A 19418-nucleotide genomic window follows, 5' to 3' on the forward strand; every position below is an offset into this window, starting at 1 on the left:
GTTGTTTTTTTTATGGTGTCGAGTTGCCAGCCCAACGCCCAACCTTCAACGAAGGCATGCCCATTCAACGCATGTCTTTCGAATGCCCACTCGAACACGGGGAGGACATGCAGACTCCACACAGAAGGTACTCCGAACCCAAGCCGAGAATCAAACGGGAGAACCTGTTGTTGTGAGGCAACAACACTACCGCTGCACCACCGTGGAATTATATAATGCTATAAACACCATAAGCAATAAAAAAGTAGAGCTAAATAACCCATAACTGTCTAGGCTGTAAATTATTTAGATACAAAAATGTGACATAGTACTGCACTTCTCCTCACTCTCAGCATAATTAGTCTAAACATGCAGCAAACTTCATGTGATAAACTGTACGTGATATGGCACAGTACATTTTGCAATACCATTCAAAAAAATTCCTAAATTGCAAAGTACAAAACATTGAAAACACCTTCCAGTAAATTATATCAATAAAATCAGATTGTGGGAGTTCCACTGTCTACGTGTTTTTTTACTATATTGGGTAGAGGCTAGAACATTTTGCTTGTCACTCTGCCTTTTTTGAGATAGCTCGCATCTACCCTATGTGAAAATCTTCCTGCTTGCTTCTGTATGTAGAGATCGTAATGTTTACTGGCAGTACTTCTCCCAGGGTTTAGTCAACAAACTGCTAATGAGGTTAATCATGCATCTCTCAGTTCAAATCTTTCAGTCTTCACTTGTATACCATGTGATTGAGAAAGTTACCTAACCAGAGTAACGTTCCTGAGTTACCCATAAAAAGAAATACTTATGGCTAGCAGATTTTTAATAAATGAATTAGAACGCACACAGATTTGTTTTGTTTAGAATACAGTGTAATTTATGCTTCTTATTACTTGTACTCAATGTCTATGCAGTTATGTAGGTAGGTCTGGAAAGGATTTTGTCTGTCTAGTAGATCAAGGTTGCCCCCCACCCATGTCAAAAAAAAAAAAAAAAACTAATTGTCTTGACTACGGACAGCAGTAGACCCCTCACATTTGCTTAACCACTTTGTTTAGCTTGGACACTGCCATTTCATGGGGTACCCACTTTGATACTAAACCCCCATGAAATGGCAGTGTCCAAGTTAACTAAATAACTGTACCTGGCACAAGTTAATCTAGCCTTGCTACTAAAACATAGTGAGTGATAGAGCTAACAAGTATCCCTGGCCCAGGAGATGAAGAATGAGAGAAAATTGTCAGGGTGCCTTATGGGCCTGAGGCTGAGACAATACATGAAGAAATAAGGGACAAAATGTATACACTTCTAGTCAGTAACAACAAAGGCTCCAGGCCACATTGCAAGAACACTGTTCAGGAGACTGCAGTTGTGTGAATAACAATAAAAGTATGAAACTGACAATATTTTTTCCTGCTTTAGCAAGAGTTAGAGGCAACAGGAAGTATTTAGAAAAGTACTTTCTAAGTGTGCTTTCCCTGTTGGAACAACCTAAATCTGCTGAAGCACAAAGAGAAACTGTCAGTTCAAAGGTCAATACACCTGTTAACCCACCATACTAAGGCCCATAATATGACATCATACCTGATGACCCACAATCAGGTTTATCCCACCATCTTCCTCAGCTCTTCCTCATATGTTAGAAGACCCTTGTTGAAAATATCAATGCTGTAAAATGGAATGCAGTATTGCTCTTAGGAGTTTGATTTTTTTTTTACATTATAAGGAACACAGAAAAGATAAGGAATGGCAAAATAAACAAAATTCTGCTGAAGATTCATCTTAGACGCCATGTTTCTCATGATTCAAAAGGTTAAAACACCAGAAAGGTATTATGTGATGCTGTATCCAAGCCTTACAAGAACATGCATTTTTTTTTTCTTACTCAAAACTGTAATTCAGACTGAATTAGCTGGCACAGCATTTCAAACAAAAAAAGACAACAGCTAATGTGATTGCCTCCTGCAAAGCTCATCTTGGGGGGGGGGGGGGGCTGACAGGACATGAATAGTGCCAGTACTGGATCTAGTTTTGGGATTTCTACAGGAATAAGAAATTGGTGTATATAAATGATGCACTTGAGGTGGGAGGGGGGGTGTCTGCATAGTCTTAATGCATGAAACTCAGTTCTGTTACAATTTCTTCCTTTTGTTGACTAGAGCTAAGGCATCTGTCTTCCAAAAATGATGTAGATTCTGAACATATTAATACTTTTATTAATTTAAGTGAACTGATGCACACTGATTATTTTCTGGACAGCCGTAGAGAGAAGACAAAGAAAATAGCATGGATAGCAAGCCAAATAAGTACCAAGAGCAGCGTGTTATGTGCATGCATAAGCAGCATTACTCGCATAACAAATAGCACAATGGATAATTGGAGCAGTACAATTCTTAACAAATATAATAATTAACACAGAGCATATCTCAGATAAACTGTAAATTATTAACTGTAACAGGGATACCTACCAAAAAATACTGTGTTTGTGTTGTTCCCAGCTTTATAAAGAACCCACAATAGCCTTATTCAAATTCCCTTCTCTTTTTAGGAGGCTCACATGTAAATTCACATTTAGTTAGTTACATCTGATAAACTTTACTGGTAATTACTGGCTGAGCACAGGTGCACTTTTATTTTAATTGTGGGAACCTCTACAATAGAGCACAAGAAAGCATTTCTGATTTAATCCTTTGTTCAAAAAGGAGGGTTGGAAATGGTATATTATTGTCAAGCAGGATGACCGAGAGTCCTTTGTCATGGAGAAATGTGTTGGAATGTGAACTGACAAGCTCTTCTAGCTTCAGGCAGTTTCTGTTTAGATATCATATAAAGGAGTAGGGAGAAAAAAAAACTCCACCTCTCATGGGGTGAAAAATACAAGTCTCTTTCTTCCTGGTATCATTTTAAACGAGTGCAAAGAAAGGAAGAGGCAGACACCTAACACTTCTACTGAATACCTGCTGCTAAAGAGGGAGAGAAAAGTTATTCTGAATGGCTTCTGTGGGAATGCAGATTTTGGGCATAGCCCTGGCTGTAGTTGGATGGCTCGGAACAGCTCTGAGCTGTGGTCTACCCATGTGGAGGGTTACTGCTTTCATTGGCAACAACATTGTGGTGGCCCAAATCATCTGGGAGGGTCTGTGGATGAATTGTGTAGTACAGAGCACAGGACAGATGCAGTGTAAGGTTTATGACTCCTTGCTGGCTCTCCCACAGGACCTGCAGGCGGCACGTGCTCTTGTTGTCATTTCCATTGTGGTGGCTGTCCTTGGTCTGCTAATGTCCATCGTTGGTGGCAAATGTACTAACTGCGTAGAAGAGGAAGGCACAAAAGCAAAAATCTCCATTGTCTCTGGGATTATCTTCATTCTTGCTGGCATCCTAATCCTGATTCCTGTAAGCTGGTCAGCCAATACCATCATCCGTGATTTCTACAACCCCTTGGTGACAGACGCTCAAAGACGAGAGCTTGGGGCATCCCTCTACATTGGCTGGGCAGCTGCTGCCCTCCTGATCCTTGGTGGAGCTCTTCTCTGTTGCAACTGCCCTCCCAAGGATGACAAGCCATACACGGCAAAATATTCTGCTGCAAAGTCCACAGCAGCTAGTCAGCAGTACGTTTAAGAACCAGCCTCTGGAATAGGAAAGTGACTTCTGCTTCCTGCCTGAAGACATTCTGAAATGTTTTAGTGGAACTTTCCAAATGGATTGTCTCTTCAAACTGATAACTTCAGATACTTGACTTGTGTTTCTACAATATTTACCTGTAATGTGTTCCTGTGTTTCCTGCATTTGCTTTTGTGGTAACTAAGTACAACAGAGTGAACATTTGGATAACGCAGTGAAATTTTCATATCTGTAGGGCAGTTACTCTTGCAAAATATTCATGCACCAAGTTAAGCAATATACTGTGTTAATATTGTTTGAACTTTTAATATATTTAGAACAGGTGCCATGGTATTTAAATGACAGGGAAACCGCTGCTTCTGATTTTCCTCTTTCAGGTTTTTTTAGTAACACAATGTGAAAATGTATGCATAAATTGGTTATTACAGATGTTTTTTAGTTTATTTTTTCCTTTGTGTATACATTTGTTTAATACTGGACAGAGATGGCAAAAGTTATGCAACCTATCAGTTCTGTCACATATGCATCTACCCTAGAGCTATACAAGTAGAGGAACTTCTCAAATCCTGGTGGATAACAGGTGTAAAAGTAGCTCAGCTTGTTATTCTAGTAAATATTTCTTATTAGAACACAATGCATTCTTTTGAAAATCCTCTGCTGTAACTTGTTTTTCTTCCTAAATCTTCTTTGTTGTTCAGAAAGGGAAAATAATAGATGCTGTAATGATAGTACATGCATGTAATAAAGTTAAAAACTGCATTGTTAACATTTGTCTGTAACTGTTGAGCACTGTGTTTGTTTTCAACTCTGCATGCAAGCATTAGACAAAGCTACTTGATCCAGACTTTTATTTTAATATAAATGTAACAAATTTGATGAGCAGATGAAGCAAAGCAATTATAACAAAATGTTGTGCTTTTCAAAGTTTTTGAGATATGGTTGGTTGTGGGGGGGGGGGGGTATCTCTGCACACTTAATCTGCTTAGTCCAGATTGTTACTGCATTAGTTTCTGGTCATTCCACCCTCCAACTCCAGTCATAAGGAACATGCTTGTGTGTTTTGTAAATATTTTAGTTAAGCTATGCAATCCAAAATAAAATGACATCCTTTTTTAATAAAACAAAAGGTCTATGTGTCTTAAGAAATGAATCAAAGAAAATTGCATGCTTTGCATATACTGGTTGACACAATGTTTGTGGGTTAAACATTTCCTAAGGCTTTGAGAGTCCGCAGCAGAAGAACTTTGTTTGGAAGATATATGGTATCTTAATTGATGGAACCACCCTTCATTGGTATGTAAGTTCTAGGTGGTTCAGATTTTTTAGCAGCTTTTTGTTTTCATTACTTAACCTTCTTGCTTAATGTCTGGGAGTGTGTTTTACTTTTTTTGTGTATTTAGATTAGTTTTTCAGCATTTAATCTTTTGAAAGTCATAAAAGTGACTCATTTCTATCAATGAATCTTGACCCTTAGTTTAGACAGCAGAAGTCTTACACTATCTCCCACATTTTTGAGACCTTTAAAATGGCCACAAGGAGAAGCAAACAACTTTCTGTTGGCACAAAAGATAAAGGGAAGTCTGTAAACAAAGTTGAAAGATAAGAAATGTATAAATGTGTCTGAAGTGTTCATTGTTGTTACTGCTAGGCACATAATTTTATTTACCAGAGTCACCTGATTTCTGCATTACTAGATCAGCAACATGCTTAGCACCATGAAGGGTGGATGTGGAGGCTTAAAGATATTTAAACCTAAGTCTTCAGCTTCCTTACTTTGTGCCTTAAACACTACAATTTTGTAATTCCACTCTGTTACCTTCACAGTCACCATCTTCTTACCCATGATGCAATTCTGTATTGTGGTGTTTGTGTCAGATGGTAAGGAAGACCAGCTATGTATGAGCTACTCACCTCTACCATCTGTTATTTCACTCTGGATTCTGTCATACTACACTTGGAATCTACCCTTTTTGTAACACAGAAACCAAGACAGGATTAATTCTTCTCTGTTCACAGACTGAGTACTGCTACTACTTGGTAGAATGGCTTAGTGGTTATTAACTAAAACTATGTTTGTATTTATTAACCAGGCTAGAGCAGTGATCCACATGCATCTTTTTCAGACTCAGTCCAGGATCACTGTCAGTTAAGTGATTTGGTCAGTGTCACAGTCTTCAATTGTATTTTGTGTGAGTAAAAAAAAGTCAATCAGATCATAGCTCGCAGGTCACTGCACTAAACAAGTGTAGAAATCTAATTGATTTGAATGAAATGGTAGGCAGGCTGTATTTCAGTTACACTTATTGTTTGCATCATGACCTATTCCCAGGCATAATCAGTACCTGTTCTTAACTGAAATGAAATAATAAACCTCTTTGTAAGTTTTATCATGCAATTAAATTTAGAACAAATTACGTTCAACCGCTCCACATGCAAAACTATTTTAACAATAATGGAAATGAACTGCAGATTTGAAAAAAAAATCATTATGAATTCTTCCATCAGCAACTAAACAATACATGACAGACAGGAAATCCAAAGCAGATAATCTTTTCTAGAGAAAAAATCTACCATAAAACTTGGCCAGACTTGTAAGACTTTACAATCCTTGTCTGATGAGACATCTAGCATTTGTTCTTATCTACATAAAATTTCACTGTACAGATAAGTGCACGACAATGTAGATCCTTTATTGACAAAGAAAAACACACACACACACACGAATCATTATGATATAAAAGACAACTGGAAAATCATGCTGCCACAGCAGACATGACTAAAAGTAAACTGTTTATAACTTGGTTCATTTGTGTCTTTCCAAATGCTTGCACCTTGAAATGATATGTCAGTATGTTTCTACTTTGAAAAAAAAAAGGGAATAATATTTAACAACAAAGTCAAGGATTCAGACACAAGTGTAAGGGGCACACATAAGAGTGCATGGTCTTTTACAGAAAACTGGCATGGTTATTTCCAAATTCATGATATAACTTTATAAAACAGTGAAATACACAATACTATAATGCTCAGTGGCAGAGACCCATACATTTTGTATTAATTATATTTCAGTTTCACAGTTTTTTTGGTTCTTATTATTCTCTCGTTAGAAATAATGTTTACTTATTAAACTATGAAGGAAAGACTATAGTAAGTGTCAGAGCTGGTCTTTCTCTGCTTCTTACTACTTTATCAAAGTGTGGTAACTTTTACTGTATCATCCCACATTACTGACCTCACAAAAGATGAACGACTAAAGCTAGTGGGTTATGTTCTCAGGTTATGTTACAGGTGCTTTTAGTTGTTTCAGGCCACTGGCAGAGTGATATTTGTAAACCTAATCAGAAAATCATTAATGAACATTATTTATCTATCCATCAATGACCCATTTTTCCCATTTTTGCACATGGGGTCAGGGTGTCATACCTACAGTGACATTCCTCTAAAGTAGGGGAGTCCAGCAGGTGGCCCACTGAGACATTTTATCTAGCCCTTATTCTGTCCTATAACAAACTGTTTTGAATGGACAGATGCATGTTGGACATGGTAATGTGGCCCCCCCAAACTTTGCCAAGTATGATAAGTGTATCCTGAGACAAAAAGGCTTGACATCCCTGATCTAGAGCAAATGTTCACACTGCTAGGTCACTAGCCCTGCCACGGCTGTTCTTCCATACTACACACTTGCATGTAGAATGTCTAATCCACCTAAATGCATATATTTGGAATCCCACATGAACAAAGGGAGGACATTTAGAATCTGCACAGAAAGCACCCCAGCTGAGAATCGAACCAGAGATCCTTGTGCAGTGAAGTGGCAATGCTACATTGTAAATGAAAATAAGATTAGTGAACTGCTTTAGGAAGAAAACTGTGAAAAATTGTTTCTAGCAATGGAAACGCTAAGCTATGGGAATATGGTGACCTGAATTTAGTATAGATAAAACATTCCATTTATAAACAGCTGATGTACCATACAAACATGAAATTTTGAAATAACACAAAAAGAAAAAAAGTATAGAAATTTGTGCAATGTAATATGTTTCTAGCAGCAGAATTTTTAAACAAGTTTTCTTTGCTTTCTTTGTGAAAAGCTGTCTGAAACTTGAACCAGTACCTGTGTCAATCTTTTTCCCCACAGTACGTACCACAAATTTCACCATATTTTCTGTTTATATTCATAATGGCTGCTTGTTTGATTGTTGGAGAAAAAAGTATTTTGATACTTCTGTTTCCCCCTTTTGCATAAGTCTTGAGTGCTTTCTGTTGTACAGAGCTGTTTAGTCCTCAGAGTGAAAATGGCAAAATGCCCCCTCTGCACTAAGTTGGTCTGTGTCACATATCCCTTGTGCAGTGTGCGACAGCCCTAAAAACTTGGCATTAGAGAAGTTACAGTGTTACCCTACATTTTTAAATGGAATGAAATGTAATGTTATGCAACAAGATGTAGTCATTCTGCATGAGTGAGCTCTCTGGGAGACAGTTAGAGGTTGTCGACTGCTTGAAGACTAGGGCTCCTATTCCCAAAGTTCCTTCATATAATATTCAGATATGCACTTCTATGATGGTATTACTAGAAATATGATTCATTCATTCCTAATAGCCTGGTATAGCCTGTGGTGCCAAAGACCCATCCTAAAGCAACTTCTAGTTCTGAACTGCTTCCTCTCTGACCCAGTCCTTGGTGTTAAAGGAGCCAGTTATAGGTCCAGCCCGTATTACATGGTTATGTCCATTCTTTAGCTGTTGGTTCACAAAGAAAAAGTCTATATTTATGCCCCCTCACTGTTTTATCTTTACTTAACTAGGCTGTAGTACATGCTTTTCCTCTTGTATATTCCTGCGCCTGAATACCAATTTTTTCCCTCTTCTTTAGTGTATAAAAAGTACTATATGTAACTCTGACTTTCTCTAACGCCCTTTTACTATGAAAGTCTATAACCCCTATCTTATTAGTCTTGTAATGTGTGTGTTATCTATTATACTTTGTATACCAAGTTCTACTTTATCATGTATATTATTGTCTGTATTACTGGTGCTTTTCTCCCCGGGCCTCCACTGAAAATGGACATGTATCCAGTCGGACTATCCCGGTCAACAAATGTAAAATAAATAATTAAAAAAAAAAAAAAAATATATATATATATATATATATATATATATATATATATATATATATATATGAATAAGTATGCATTTATATATATATATATATATATATATATATATATATATATATATATATATATACACATATACATGCATGTAAAACTTCACCTTGGCATTGTTAAGATGGTAATTTCATTAAATGACTCTTTTTTAAAATGTGGATTAGAACAGGGTGAATAAGGTGATGACTTGTGAAGAAGTGATGCTTTGGGACATGCTCTACACTAGGGGAAAGTTCACACCTTTATTTGATTGTGTGACTACAGCATTCTTGATGTAGAAGGGCCATAAGGTCTGGTTTTAAGATAGGAAGTGTGCTATCAAAGTGATCCTACAGATGAGGTGCAGTAAGTAACTGGAGAGGGGGTTTAGTGATATCCAATCATAAGTGAAGGACACTGCTGACATGAGCACTTCTCATCATCTTTGGTGGTGAATAGGCTTCAACATCTATTTTTGCAAAGCAGCATGATTTACCAGGTTTCATGCATCTATCATCACATTTACGCACCTTACTTGGCTGAGCTGCACCATTTGGTCTGCACCAACAATGCCTTGGAACGTTTCCACCATATACAAGAACACAGCGTACTCTAGTATGCCTGGGGAAGTGTTCTTCCTACAACGTGCATGGGACTCGGGTCTGACTCATAATGCATACAAATGCATGGCACAACACCTGACGGGTACTTGAAAGCTGAAGCAGCATTGCTTAACTTTGTATTGTGTTCTAGTTACAACCAATCACTGCAATGTCTGTGCAAAACACACTATCTTAGAACACAGAATAAGAATTATTTAAGCAGAGAATGTAATGGATTTATTAAGCCATTCTACAAATGCCTGAAGATTGGGCAACAGTCCCTTTGTTGAAGAGTTAAGTGAATTTTGCAAGGAAATGAAAAAATGAGTGTTTTGGGCAACAACTGAATACATTTCACATTCTGTTTTTAAGTTGTGAAGTACAAGATGTAAGCAAGTAAATGGTGAACTGAGATAACTAAAGATTTTTTTAACTCTGCCTAGTAAGATTTAGCAGGGAAGTGTAGGAATTCAACTCACAGAGGGTATGGGAGGTTATCACTCACAAACATGCTTATTTTGAAACTTTGAACCTTTTCAATCCTCTGTTTTGTGATTTATGGGGAAAAAACAGATTTGTATCCTATACCTCAAGTTAATGACCAGACAGTAACCAGATACCCTGATCTACAATGAAGTTCAGGCAACAAAGAAAGCTGTGTGTTTGTGTTACTTAATTCATTTATTTATTTGTTAATCAGCCTGTAAACTCAGTAAGTGAACAGATCCAAAGACTCCCTTCAACCAGGACATAATCAAAGACTGACATGCAAGTAGAGTGCAGATTTAAAGTGGGAAGTGGTTTCAAGTTAATTCATTATGCAAAAGCAAGTATAGATCAACATTAAATATATTGTCCTTAACACAAGTATATGTTTGGAGCATACAACAAGGCATGGTAAAGAAACAACTGTTCAGCTTGTAATATACGAATAGCAGAGCAACACACATTCATACCAAAGTGAAGCTACTAATACCATCACTACAAGTACATACGGATAATATTTAGATTTATGACACTATACTTGAGTAGAATACTCTTAAAAGCATTCTGCGGGATTAAGAGGATTAATAATAAAGTTATTAAAGATACAGAATTTCAAATCAAATCGTGTGATAAAAAAAACTTTACAAGACAGAAAAGTTAAGTGTAAGAAGGAAAAGGGACTGAGTAAAGACTGTGGGCAATATTATAAATATAATATTACAGACAAAAAAAACAAGACAACACAGTAGTCACTGAGTAGCTGCAGATGGGTAGTAATGGCTGTAGGAGTAAGAGAGAGACAATGAATAAGAAACAGTGGAGTAAATGAAAATAAAATGCATGATTACAGTAAGGTAAAAAGAAAGAAACAAAGAAGGGGAAAGTAAAAACATGTATATATGTACAAAATCCAGGTGTGTACATAGAGCACCAGACACACTGATGTTCATGGGAAACCTTAAAGAATATTCAAAAAGAAATCACAGCACTGAAGAAGCTCTGTTGCTATGGAGAATAATCTGATTTGCTACGGATTCTTTTGGTGATAGCATTCCCGTAATAAATTCACTGTTATTATCTTTAACAGTGCAGTGATGTGGTTTCTTTTTGGAGATAGGTGTGTGTGTGTGCCTCTGCTGAAAACAGGATCTGTGGAACCTAGTCGGACTTTCTCGGTCAACAAATGTTAAATAAATAAAAATAAATAAATATATATATATATATCTATCTATGTATGTGTATATATATATATATATATATATATATATATATATATATATATATATATATATATATGTATATAAATAGACATACACACACACTGATACGCATACACATACATACATACATACATAAATATTTATAAAGTCTGTTTGTATATGCATACACACACACACACACACACACACACACACACACACACACACATATATATATATATATATATATATATATATATATATTTAACATACAAACTGCAAGAAAGACTCAACCAGGCCAGAGTCTTCACTGTGTAATAGCTTAAACCTTCTGTACTGGAGGCCCGTGGGATATATATACTTTTTGGACTTTTCTGACCTTCGTAGTACAGCGTAAGTTGATTGTTTGGCTATACTTTTGAAACACAGGACATAAATCCCTATCTGATACCCATAAATAAACAAATAGTCTGCAAAATATCCCAAAAAGTTTAAAACATGGCACTTTTACAGTTAGTGGGGTTTGGCTTTATTTTCCTGAATGTACCCATAAAGTCTTAAATAGTCATGGGCATTCAGACGCCATGTAGCTGAAACACTGTATCCAATGGGCATCCACTACGAGAGGTTTAAAGGTTTACACAGTGAAGATTCTAGCTTGGATAAGTCTTTTATGCAGTTTTTACTGAATGGTCTGCCTGTGTAACCTTTATACCCTTTGCGTGGATGTTTATATCTATATATATATATATATATATTTATATATATATATATGATATGGATCTGTGCCATTTAATTGAATCTTCATTTCCATTTAATTGAGAACTCATTTCATACAAAACCTTCACAAGAAATATATACTAAAAACATGTTTTTTGCTGTGGGGGTGTGCACCCCCCCCCCCGCACCCTCCTTCCCACCACGCCTTACTTGTATATGGCATCTCCATGGTCAAAGGAGAAAAGAAAAATACAGCATACACAAAGAATCAGTGTAGGACACCAAGCACAGACATCTGCAAATCTGGGAGTACAACACGATGCTGACCATTGCAATCAATGCATCCTCTGCTAGACTGACTACCTTCCCTACCAACTTCTGTGAAAAGAAATGACACCACTGCAAACTTTCTATACACTTTTGCACTTTTGTAGGACATGGGTTTTCAGTGATATGGGTTCAGCCATTTTAGACATGGCATGCAATCTGGAAACAAGTAAGCTCACATTTAGGAAATGGCATCCAGTTCTTGAAAGAGGTTAGCCCACATCTGTTTATTGTTCCATCTCTGCAGATTGAGGTGTTCACACCTGGGGCATGACATATAATTCAAACAATGGTAAGACCAAACTGAGGATAGAACATTATGTTCTAGAGACTTGTGAGCTAGGATATTTATCCAAATATGCAGAGTAGTGAGTCGACTCCAAAGACACGGTACCCAGCTATGTAGAAAGCCCATAACTAAGAAACCACTAAGAGTTCTGGATACTGGTGAGTCCTTACCTAGCACACTGCATGTTATTCTGAACATGGTCAACCACACACATCTAAAGCACAGTTTACAACATTGTTTGGGGACTGCTCAAACTAAACTTTTGAAATGCAGTTCTATAGACTTAAAAACCCACTTCTGTAAAAGTGTTACCACTCCTGAAGGCTAGGAAGTGGCATAAGAGGAACGGGACACTTCTGAATGGTAGAGATAGCAAATTGCATTTTATTTTTCAGATGTGTATTATTTTCAGTCTGCATTTTAGTTAAGCCTTCCCTTCTAGCCCATTATAAAGTATTGCATTATTATTCATTCTATTTTTTTATTCATATTACCACTATTACCTTGGACTTTTTTTGGCCTTCCTTGGGACTTCATTTAACTGGCCTAGCCCCCAGTGACCCATTGTCCATGCCAGGTCCACCAGCTTTCTCTCCTACCCACTCCCACACTTACTGCAGTATTGCTGGATCCGGTTGAGGATCGTAAGGGCACCCTGTGTACTTGGCCATCTCCTCTTCTGTCTAGGTGGGGACTTATATATCCTATCCTAGCCCCGATTCTTATGTTCAGTTACATTCAAGGGCAGCTCCCCTCTTTGAACTACACCTTACCTAAGGGAGCACCATCGCTGAGTGCCCTCCCACCTAGGATCCCTCCCTGTTACTCTATCAGTTACCTGAGCCACTAATCAAACAAGTTCGACAGGGCTTTATCCCTCTATGACACCACGATGGCTTATTACATTGCACTTTTAATACTGTTATAATTTTAACATTGTTATCACAGGACAGGAGACTTTAATTTTATGAGATACAGTCTCAGTAAAGTGCCTGCAAGGAGAAATGTATGTGATATACATGAAAAATGAGAAATACAGAAAAACGTCCATCTCAGCAAAGACAATCCTTCATGTAAAATAAATATGCAAATCAAAAAGAAGGAAACAAAAAAAACCTGCTGATTCTCAAAATGGGTGTGTTATCAAAGGAACCTAAGGCATAAATGAAACAAAAGGGAACATGAGAGGAATATAAGCCAGATAACTATACCAATTAAAATAGGAGGAAGCACGTATGGAACTCCAAAAAACAAAAATCCAGACTGAGAAATGAATAGCCAGTTCAATTACAAAGGAAATAAAACTTTTAAGGTCACATAGATAATATGCACAAAGAAAAACAAAGCTGTGCAAGGGTGGATTAAATAAAATGATTGATGTTGGGAAAAGATGTGCAGCGACAACGTCAAAGGTGCAAAATGGTTACATCTGTTCACAATTCACTATGAAAGAGGTATGAGATCTTAAAACAGCTGATCCCACTCCTATCATTGATGACAAAACTATGACAAAGAACTCAACAGCTTTAAATTGGGCAAGGTAATCCAGCCTGATGGAATTCACCCCAGAACTGCTACCTAAGAACACAGTAGTGCCACATATTGCTTATATTAACAAATTACTGGACAAGGTAGGATGCATGATGGGTGTAAAAAGGCATTTGTGATTCCCTGTCATATAAATGACACCAATAGAGGGAGGCAGGAAAGTACCTACCTGTTAGTCTGACTTCAGAAGAAAATCAATTCTGAAGGAAACAATGTTACAGTATCTAAACACTGTGGGGCACAGGACACAAAGCAGGTTAAATTTACAGTGGCAAAGGTTTATCATGCATTTATATCAAAATTATCTTTGCAGCAAATGTAGTGGACCAAAGATGAGGTGTGAATGTGATTTACTAACACCAGCAATGCATTTGGCATTGTTGCGCAAGTAAAGTATAAGCTCGGTGAATGAATGAGACACCCTCGATATGCCTCAAGCTTAGAGCATAAATGAGACAACCTGGTTTGGGTGATGGCATGGAAGTATGAGTTAAATATGGATAAAGCCAATAATACAAAAGGCTAACAGTAAACAGAGTTTTACTAAAGAAAAAAGGATGCTTGCTAGTGGGCTATCACAAGGATAAGTACTGGAAAGTATTCTTTTCAGTGCCTTTGTAGCACTCTAGTGAATCCAAAGGAAAAGAAGAGTGTTCTTCTTCATGTAAGGCAAAACATATACAGCAGAGTTGAAATACAGGGAAGGAGTAAAAAGAACAAAAACCAACCTGGCAAGGTCAAAAGAACGTTCTGAAATAGTGCAGTTTAAATTTTATACAAAAAGAATACCACTATAGAATGAGAACCCAGGAAAAACACAGAATGAAAGAAAGTGAAGCATGAAATGTGGGACCAGGGCAGTCACATCAGTGACCCATGAGTAAAGTGGCCTTGATTTTGGGTAGTTCATGTTTACTTTAGCTATTTTGCCTCTCTTTTATACATTCAATCCCATGCATCAATCTAGCTTTCTGCAAAGTTAATATTATTTTACAATTTGTTTTACTCCAAAATAGCCTAATGGGGGCCTGCCATATTAACATAACTGTTTTTCTACCAAGGATCCTTTAATGCATTCCCACAGGAGGACATGTTTTGCCATTTTATCTCCCTTTTTCTTCTTCTCTCCATTCAATAACAATGAAAGCACTCTGAACGTCTGCTCTGAAAATCTCTGGACAGTGTCAGTACATAGTCATATTTTGATCTGTGTCCTTTGTAATCATAAGGCCTTTTTGCTTTAAATACACACATAAGTAAAGCTTTTTTTGTGATTAGTAAGAATTTCCATGCCACAGAAACCCATTCACCAAAAATATGCTGCCAGCAAGAGGTGTTAAACTACGTGTCCAAAGATTAGTTTTATGAATATAAAAGGGGGGAGCAGTGCTAAACTGGGTTGCTGTGTGGGCATTTCATGGTCTAGAATTAATTAAATGTAATGGCCTAGCACAAAGTGAAACAAATTCCTAAAAAAAATGTTGCAACATTTCATAGAAACTTAACAGGATGTGGTGCACAGAAATCCAGCAAAAAGGGAGAATTGCGTTAAGTCATGCTTTGGTCAGATATGACAGTATGAGGAAATATCATCTTTAGCATGTGGCTGACCTTTAGCCATTTCAAAAGACGCATGTTTTTTAATAATAATACATACCATTACGAAGCCACAGTTGGAAGGCACAGGGTAAGATAGTTCACAGGAGTAAAGACATACACACACACACACACACATATATATATATATATATATATATATATATATGTGTGTGTGTGTGTGTGTGTGTGTGTGTGTGAATGAGTGTGTGTGTGTGTGTGTGTATGAGTGGGTGGGTGGGTATGTGTGTGTATTTATATATATATATATATATATATATATATATATATATTTAGCTAATCTATATATATCTATCTATCTATCTATATATATATATATATATATATATATATATGTGTGTGTGTGTGTGTGTGTGTGTGTATATGTATGTGTGTATAACTATATATATATATATATATATATATATATATATATATATATATATATATATATATGGATGGATCTACTTCACTTACCTGAATGCCCACATCAGCGACTTTCAATTTGCCGAGACGAATACACTGACAAGCCAGAAGACCGACATCCGGAACACCGACTTCCGACTCGAGGTAAATAACCACTTGGCCATCCTGAAATAAAAAAACAAAACAAAACAAAAAAAGTAAACCCACCCGTGTGTGTGTGTGTACATTTAGATGGGCGAGACGAGAGGGTAGAGTGAAAGGTGTGCACTTTTTTTCTATCTTTGGGTAGTTTAGTAGTAGTTGGTGTGTGGTTTAGAGGCAAGTTATTTTTTTTCGCCCCACTCTGATTCAACAGTTATGTTTTTCTGTCACCCTGGTAGAAGTCTGAAGGGTACTAAAGACACATAAACCTTATGATTACAATAATAACAAATAAGGTAAGCAAAAACTGAGGGTGATGCTACTCAATGCTAGAAGTCTAAATCTCAAAATGCACTCACTCAAGGCACTCCTTAAAATGGAGAACATCGATATTTGTGCAGTGACTGAGACCTGGTTCAAGGCTCCAGAGAGCACCCCTGCACTACCAGGCTATAACTCATACCACACTTTTTGGCGATGTAACCTGGATCGGAACACCAAAGGCGGAAGTGTGCCCATATTTATTAAGGATATCCACATCTCCAGGCTAGTTGCTCAGCATAATGAAGCCAAGGTTATCCAAGTGCAACTAACTCTGGACAAAACTGCAGTCCAAATTGTAGCTTGCTTCAGATCACCCACCATGCCCCAGGATTCCCACTCCTCTTTTCTTGATGTACTGGAAAATATTATGGTTCAGCCAAACACCCTAATAATGGGCGATTTCAACTACCCCACCATTAACTGGGAAAACTACTCATGTACCAACTCCTTCGCTCAGCGCTTTCTGGAATTCATAAACTCCAATGCCCTGGATCAACTTATCCACACCCCCACCAGGGGCAACAATATCCTACATCTAGTCATTACCAACATGAGTGACCTGAAGTCAATGCCTCATTGGTCCGATCCGACCATAAGCTAATTACCCTAGATATTCACATCCAGCCCCCACCCCCCATTAAGGAAACCATGGTAAAAAATTTCTCCAAAGCCAACTTCATGATTCTTAAGACAGAAGTGGTGAACTTCACAACACCCATGCAGATGGACAATACAGTTACAACTACTGAATCCTTCACAATTGCACTTTATAAGCACTTACATGAGTGCATGGATTGTGCTATCCCAAACAGAACCAAGATGCTATCCTCCAAAAAAAGGAAGCCAATCTGGTGGTCCCCTGCCATAAACAAACTGTACAACAGAAGGAAAAAACTGTTGCAAAAGAGAGTAAAATCCCATGAGTGGAGGAGCTCCCTGGTCAGCCTCAGTAAGAAGCTGCGATCCCTGATACAAAAAGCTAGTTACGAAAACAAAATCGCCACTGATTCTAAAGGCAACCACAAAGCATTCTATAGCTATGTCAAGAATCTCAATGGCAACACTCAGATCTGCTGTAAGTTACAGCACAATGGCACTAAATATACAGACCCAACTGATATTGCCAACATCCTGGCAGATAGGTTCAGTGTTAACTTTACCCCCCCCCCCTCACCCCCTAAAGAGCCCATCTCTATACCAGAAGAATGCAAAGTTCCTGTAATCATGGCTGCACAGGTAAAAACCACACTCTCCAAATCCAAGAACACAGCATCCATGGGATCAGACAACATCCCAGGCTGTATTCTACATGAACTACAGAATGAACTGCACCCCACCTAAGTATCATGTTCAATCATAGCCTCACCTCAGGCTTTGTGCCTGCTGAATGGCACACCGCAATGGTTATACCACTCCACAAGGGGGGAGCCACCACGAACCCTGGGAACTACCACCCCATTAGCCTGATGAGCCTGGTCTGCAAGGCCATGGAATGTATCATCATGGAACTTATAAACAAAGACATTGGTAATCTCCAAACTCTGGACCCCACCCAGTTCGGGTTTGTAAAAGGCAGATCATGACTCCTAAACCTGATAGACTTCTTTGAAGCAGTCATCAAAGCCATAGACAAGGGTAAGGTGGTACACACAGCCTATCTAGATCTTGCCAAGGCTTTCAACTCTATCCCCCACTCTGGAATTACAGATAAACTCACTAAACTAGGTATAAATCCCCATGTCACAAGATGGGTTGCCAACTGGCTCACTGACAGAACCCAGACTGTGAAAGTAGCAGACTCCAAATTTGACTTCAGACCAGTGACAAGTGGAGTACCACAGGGTTCAGTCCTGGGTCCTCTCCTGTTTGGTATCTATGTCTCTGAAGTACAGGCTAACAAAGAAGGTCTTTGGCTAACAAAGTTTGCAGATGACTGCAAACTAGGAGCCATAATCGAAACTCCTAACGATGTGGACATCCTACAAAAGGGCCTCACTGACACAGATGCCTGGTGTCAAAGCCATGGCCTCAAGCTCAATTCCAAAAAGTGCATTGTCATCCCCGTTAGTAAAAACTCTGTACCCATGAACTACAACATAGGCGGTAGTATACTTAACACCGAAAGTGTGATAAGAGACCTTGGGACACAGGTGGACAGTAGTCTCTCCTTTGATAATCACATCGCCACAGTAGTCAGGAAATCCTTCTATGTGGCACACCTCATCACAAAAGGTTTCTCATCCAGAAAAAAATAGGTCATTGTTCCCCTCTACTCATCACTCATTAGACCCATTATGCAGTACAACACCCCTTTTGGTATGTACCTCACAAGACATCTACAACAACTGGAAAGGCCGCAGAAATACCTCACAAAGAGGATTACTGGCCTCAAACAGATGCCCTACGCAGACTGTCTCAAAAAACTCCAGCTTTACTCAGTCGCATATTGCCTACTCAGAGGTGATCTCTGCCTAACATACAAAGCTATGTCAAACCCAGAGCTGCTGGACATGCTCCACTTAAAGAAATCCCAATCCCTCCAAGCTACATGCTCTAGGGAACTAAACCTTGTCACCACAATAAACACACCATGCTGGAGGGATAGATTCCTGTCCCAGAGACTTCCCATACTCTGGAATAAACTACCTATCTATATCAAACAAAGCTCCTCATTAGCACTCTTCAAGAAAATTCTTGATGACTGGATGGGAAATAGGAAATTCACCCCGTGGGATCACCTCTGTGACTCTGCTCGACAGTGGCACAGGAAAATAATTTTCTTGGGTGGCAAAAGCCAGGCACCTTTTTGGCTGGGCTTGTATAGGCCCCAGGGCCAATAGCCAAGTACCTACCTATAAACCTATGAAGTGGGCGTTGGTTGTTTCATTGAAGCATCAAAATACAGCAGTTGTACTCTCAAAATCTGGACAGACCTATTGGCACACAGCCACAGATAATGTGGGAACAAACCCCCAAAATAGGAACAATTTTTAAATAT

At 38.2% G+C, this 19418-nt stretch overlaps 2 protein-coding genes across 2 annotated transcripts in view; both read left to right on the forward strand.

Moving 5' to 3' along the window:
- LOC122787448 (claudin-4-like) overlaps positions 1-19418 on the forward strand; it is a 318425-nt gene that overhangs the window by 211793 nt on the left and 87214 nt on the right. The window lies entirely within an intron of this gene.
- Positions 2864-4736, forward strand: LOC122787449 (claudin-4-like). The gene has a single exon (XM_044054164.1). It carries the CDS (start codon positions 2980-2982, stop codon positions 3610-3612), a length of 633 nt encoding a protein of 210 aa, XP_043910099.1. The 5' UTR covers positions 2864-2979; the 3' UTR covers positions 3613-4736.

Source organism: Protopterus annectens, chromosome 13.part0, assembly GCF_019279795.1.
Source record: "Protopterus annectens isolate FY-2018-M chromosome 13.part0, PAN1.0, whole genome shotgun sequence".
NCBI classification, from domain to species: domain Eukaryota; kingdom Metazoa; phylum Chordata; order Ceratodontiformes; family Protopteridae; genus Protopterus; species Protopterus annectens.